The sequence below is a fragment of the Dama dama genome, chromosome 4, assembly GCF_033118175.1.
Source record: "Dama dama isolate Ldn47 chromosome 4, ASM3311817v1, whole genome shotgun sequence".
In the NCBI taxonomy this organism is placed as follows: domain Eukaryota; kingdom Metazoa; phylum Chordata; class Mammalia; order Artiodactyla; family Cervidae; genus Dama; species Dama dama.
In genome coordinates, this window is record NC_083684.1 from 10,910,176 (window position 1) to 10,916,175 (window position 6,000).

Consider the following 6,000-nt stretch of genomic DNA (forward strand, 5'->3'; position numbering starts at 1 on the left):
TTGGACAGCAAGAGATTAAACCAGTCAACCCTAAAGGAAATCAACCCTGAATATTCATTGGAAGGACTGATGCTGAAGCTCCAATACTTTGGCCACTTAATGCAAACAGCCGACTCATTGGAAAAGACCCTGATGCTGGGAAAGAATGAAGGCAAAAGGAGAAGGGGGCAACAGAGGATGAGATGTTTAGATGGCATCATGGACTCAATGGATATGAGTCTGAGCAAGCTCTGGGAGATAGTGAAGGACAGGGGGGCCTGGTGTGCTGCAGTTCATGAGGTCACAAAGAGCTGGACGTGACAGCAACTGAACAACAAACTGCCTACTTCTGAATAAAATGAGATCTATCATGGGGGAATGGCAGCCCACTCCAGTACTTGTGTCTGGAGAATTCCATGGATGGAGGAACCTGGTAGGCTACAATCCATGGGATCTCAAAGAGTCTGACATGACTGAGTGACTTCACTCACTATCATGCAGGGCAGGTACATTTTAAGAGAATATTTTGAACAGAATTTAATTGTGAATTATTAAATCCCCTGCTTGAGAAATCCTAACTGGAGTAGGTATACATGCATATATATTCATATATATTTCACTGTTAAAATCTTTGGGCTTCCCTGGTGGCTCAGTAGTAAAGAATCCTCCTGCCAATGCAAGTTCAATCCTTGAGTTGGGAAGATCCCCTGGAGGAGGAAATGGCATTCCACTCCAGTATTCTTGCCGGGAAAATTCCACGGACAGAGGAGCCTCGTGGGGTCCATGGGGTCACACAAGAGTTGGACAGGACTGAGCAAGTGCGTGCGTACACACACACACACACATGCACACACACACACACTCTAACCCTTCCACCCTTTCTAAGCCACTCCCGGGATTTCCCTAGCCATCAAGATAATGGTTAGCCTTCCTGTCAGTATTCTGTTATCTAAAGGTGACTTCTTACTTTTTTAATACACACTGATGCATACTAGGAAGTTGCCAGCACCTTGAAAGTCATTCTGTTGCCAGTTGTCCAGCCTCACTCTTGGTGAAACTCTGATGTAGACATTTCAGACATTTCATCTCTCTGTCTCCTTAGTGATTCCTCAGTTGGAGCCTCAAGTCATCTTCCAGTGCTCACTATTGCCCCTCAATAGTGTTTCATATGCAGATCAGTGCACCGTTAGAAGCACATAGCCATGCTATCAAAGATAAGTCGGCAAAGGTGCTTTTGCTCAGAATTCTTGCTTCTATTCACAAAGAAAGGGAAAAGCACCACAATTTGGGCTGAAGACACTTGCAGAAATGCCCCACTTTCAAAAGCTTGCTTTACACCACTTTGCTTTTACAAAAGACGTTAAAAAACAAAAAAACCCAGCGCAAAAATGGCGATGAGTGTTCATCTCTGGGTTTTCCAGTGAGCCCTTACAGAGGCAGCACTCACCCCCAGCAGGGGAAGTAGCACCACCAAACCCCCTCCGGGAACTGCCCTCAGCACCTGTGCATCAAGCTACTGAAGCTCTGAGCTGCGTCTGTGAGCTGTTGTGCTCCACGCCAGTTTATTCTGCGCACTCACTGCCAAGATGTGTCCTAAGGTAACTGCTTCTTTGCTTTTGTCATTTTGGCTCACAGAAGGCTTCATAGGAAGACTCTACTTTCAGATAACAGAGACACTTATATACCATTGCTTGTCCATATATGATATATTAATAGAGCATAAAAGAGGGTATAGAAGTGGCCAGTAGGCACAAGAAAGGATTCAACTTCATTAACCACCAGAACGATTCAAATGAAACCCATAATGTGGTACTGCTTCACATCCATCAATGGGAGTGGCTAAAACGGAGAAGAGAGATAACAGCAAGTGTTGATAAGGGTCTGAAGCAACTGGAACTCTCACACACTGCTGATGGCGGCGTCAATTAGTTCAACCACTCTGAAAAGCTGTTTGGCAGAATCTAGCAAAGGAGAACATATACATTTTACCCTATGACCCGGAAACTTCAGTCTTCACTATTTCAAACAGAATGTGCCTGTAAGCTTACCAAAAGGCAGAGACAAGAATGTTTGGTAGTACTTCTCACAACAGCCCCTAACTGGAAACAATTTCAACAACCACTAACAATTAGAAACAACACAGAACATCCATACAGAGGAATATTGCATGACCCTCTCTCAAGTAAGATTTTTTTAAATAGATAAAATCAAGCTATGTTACAAATTAGGAGAGCGGTTACTTCTGGTGGGCAGTGACTGGAAGGGGATGAGGGATGGGGGATGGTCTTTCCAGGCACTGGTAATGTCCTATTTGATCTGGCTGTTGGTTACAGGGATGCAAACTTTGTGAAAATTCATTAGGCTGTACACCATGATTTTTGCACTTTTCTGTATATATACTACAATAGAAGTTACAAGAATTAATACCGAGCAGTGTCTCAGCTTTTTCACTTGGGGTTTGATCCTCTTCCCTGTGTTATTTTTCTTTTTGCTTGATTAAGGATGGCTGTATGGGTTTATATCTTACAGTTCTTGGCGGGGACGTGGGGAGGTGTGTGACGCAAGAGAGAGAGGCTTGATACCTTCCCCACCCCATACCTAGCGGGCCCTGATGGGGTAAACCAACTGATAATTAGACTCGGATGCCGAGAGATGGCAGGAGTCTTAGAAATCACTTCACGTGGTTCAGGAAAGGAAACCGAGGCCCAGAGAAGTAAAGTTAACTAAGTATATGTGGCTGGTTTGTTGAAAAACAGAAACAGACTGTGAAGTCCATGGTTTCAACTTATACTGGCCTTATAAAAAAAGAGTGAAATAATGCCCCTTGCAGCAACATGGATGGGCCTAGAGATGAGCATATTAAGTGAAGTCAGAAAGAGAAAGGCAAATGTCATATGATATCACTTATAATGTGGAGTCTAAAATGATACAAACAAACTTATTTCCAAGACTCACAGACTTGGAAAACAAATTTATGATTACCACAGTGGAAAGGTAGGGGGGGAGGGACGGGGAAAAATTGGGAGTTTGAGATTAACATGTATATACTACTATGTATAAAACAGATAATCAACAAGGACCTACTGTATAACACGGGCAACTCTACTCAATATTCTGTAATAACCTATATGGGAAAGAAATCTGAAAAAGAATGGATTACACATATACATATAACTCAATCACTTTTCTGTACACCTGAAATACAACATTGAAAATCAAATTATAGTCCAAGGGGACAACAGAGGATCAGATGGTTGGATGGCATCACTGACTCGATGAACATGAGTCTGAGCAAGCTCCGGGAGTTGGTGATGGACAGGGAAGCCCGGAGTGCTGCAGTCCATGGGGTTGCAAAGAGTTGGAGACGACTGAGTGACTGAACTGAACACATAAAAATTGAATTAAAAAATAAAAACAAACAAAAATCAGATTGGTATGCAAAGGAAAAAATGTATGGGCTTCCCAGGTGGTGCAGTGGTAAAGATTAGGAGTTTGTGATTAACATATATACACTTCCATGCATAAAATAGGCAATCAAAAAGGACCTACTGTATAACACAGGCAACTCTACTCAATATTCTGTGATAACTCATATGGGAAAAAATCTGAAAAAGAATGTGTGTGTATATGTATATGTGTGTGTGTGTGTGTGTGTGTGTGTGTATATATATATATATATATATATATATATATATATATATATATATATATAAACTCAATCACTTTGCTATACACCTGAAACTAACACAACATTGGTAAATCAAACTATTGTCCAATATAAAATAAAAATCAAATTGAAAACATAAAAACAAACAAAATCAGACTGGCATGCAGAGAAAAACTGTATATTGGCCTTATACACAGGCAGATGTGGTTGCCAATGACTTCTTTCACTTCCATCCCAGAGATGAAACTGTGTAGCCTGCCTCATTCTACATATGAAGTAGCTCTTTGTTCCCTGTTCTAAAGTGAATCTCCTTCTTAGGAGAAATAGCCCAGCATCTATGAATATGGGATCAGATGATCAGGGTCAGATTTCCTATCACTCATAGACGGTGGAACCCTGAGCTCATCCAACGTGAGGAGACTAAGTGCCTTCCGAGAACTGCTGTAGCTCTGTGCATGTAGGAAGTCACGTCACCCCCACAGGCCTGCAGTGTAAACCTTCATGCTATTCCCACTGCAGAGATAAAGATGCTAAGACACAGGGAGGTTCGTAGCTTGCCCAAGGTCCTTCTAGTAAGGGCTAGTGTGAAGATGACCTTGGACAGACTGCTCCCAACCACTGGGTTATGTGCAATGGGGTGGTTTAAGCCACTGTGATGGAGGGCCTAACCTCCTTCTGAAGATGTCAGGATACTGAAATGGAAGAGAGGAGGATGCTCCCAAAAGATCAGGAGACTCATCACCACCAAAGCAACAAACCAGCCAACACGAGATATATTCATGGGTGTGGGCGCTCCCTGTGTGTGTGTAAGCAGGGTAGAATGTGTAGGTCACCAGTAAGCCATGTTGTTCATTTAAACAGATGCAGCTTAGTTGAGAACTTTTAAATCTTTGCTTCACTCTATAAAGACCATACCAAAACATTGTAACTCTGATTCGATGAACCCTTTTAGTTATGTGTCAAGCCACAACATGGGGGAAAAAAGTTATGTAATAAAGTTTCAGCTAGCCAAGAATATGGAAGTCCTCATTCACCAGCGCCTAAGCCCCACCCTCTTGCTCGGTCAGAGTGTATCATGTATATTATTAACTACATCCTGAATTGAGCTTTCCTCCCGTTTCCCTTCTTCTAGCCACACCAGAGCGAGACCACTGTGTGTCTACACACACACACACACACACACACACACACACTATTCTGTCAGTTACCGACACTTCCCAACCGCAACACAAGATGGCATCAACCCAGATGGCCATTTACTGGAGCACAGATGCCTGAATCCTGAGACAAGAATCGCTTATACTAATATTGCAGTCTCAAGGCTCAACAGTGAGGACTACACAGAAGGCAATAACGCTTGTCCCGAATGCTTTTAAATGCCCTTCCCTCCTGGATGTCACATGTCCCCCCACCAGCCCCCAAACACACCACATCACATTCTAAAAGGATGTCTTACTTGAGCAGGACAACACTAAGGGATTAGTGGAAAGAAAACAAGAGGCCTCCCTTCCACAGGGAAGGTCAGGCTGCTCAGGGCTGTGAATGTACTCCTGCATTAAATAACAGTTTCCCCTGTGTCAGAGCACTGTAGAGGCACGCAGCTTGTTAGATTTATATAAAGCCTGGTCTCTCAAGACTTTCCAAAGCGAATGGCATCCATCAAATTAATTTCCTCAGGGATCGTCTCAAACATGGAGAAGGAAGAGGCCCAGACCAATAAACACCAAAAGAACCTTCTTAAATGGTAATTGAAGTTCTCTTAGATTTTCTTTTTCTGGGAGCAGCTTAGATTAATTCAGCTGAGAAGATTCTACGTATCAGAGCTGACAGTGTGAATATGTAGAGCTGGCTGCAAGAGCCCGGTATTACAGACGTCTGTTCATTCCAATTACACAAAACACGGGCGAGAGGGAGGCGGGGGTGCTTACCAAGCCGGCGCACGTAGACACCGCCACGGAGGACGAGCTGTCGTTTCTGATAAATCCCTGATAGAAACATCTCGGCACCGCGGGTTCCCGAGTCTCTGAGGCACCATCTTTCCCAAGTACCTGGACAATAAAGTGACTGCTCAAGATCGCCGAGGGCTTAAGTTCTAAGTGTAGTTCCTGTCCAAATGCTGAAAATCGGTAATGCAGCGAGCTGCTGGCACTCTGCGCCGACCGCTTTTTCCTGCCGTTGTGCAAAATGTCGTGGGAAATATATGACCCGCCAGAGTCCACTTCTACTGGCGTGACAAAGACGTAATCTGCAATGGGAAAGGTTTGGCTGTCAGCACCCGAGCCCAGGATGCCCCGGGGGCCCCTTTCCCACAGGCTGGCAGTGAGCAGTGCACAGCTGAAAGATATTTGTCTCCA

The 6,000-nt window shown here is 43.7% G+C and overlaps 1 protein-coding gene across 1 annotated transcript in view; it reads right to left on the bottom strand.

The window, feature by feature from the left end:
* ADAMTS18 (ADAM metallopeptidase with thrombospondin type 1 motif 18) overlaps positions 1-5,703 on the bottom strand; it is a 140,373-nt gene extending 134,670 nt beyond the window's left edge. The window contains exon 1 of the mRNA XM_061134047.1: positions 5,575-5,703. Within this exon, the coding sequence (XP_060990030.1) occupies positions 5,575-5,681 (107 nt within the window). The 5' untranslated portion in view covers positions 5,682-5,703. The remainder of the gene's footprint in view (positions 1-5,574) is intronic.
* Positions 5,704-6,000: the final 297 nt, after the last annotated feature.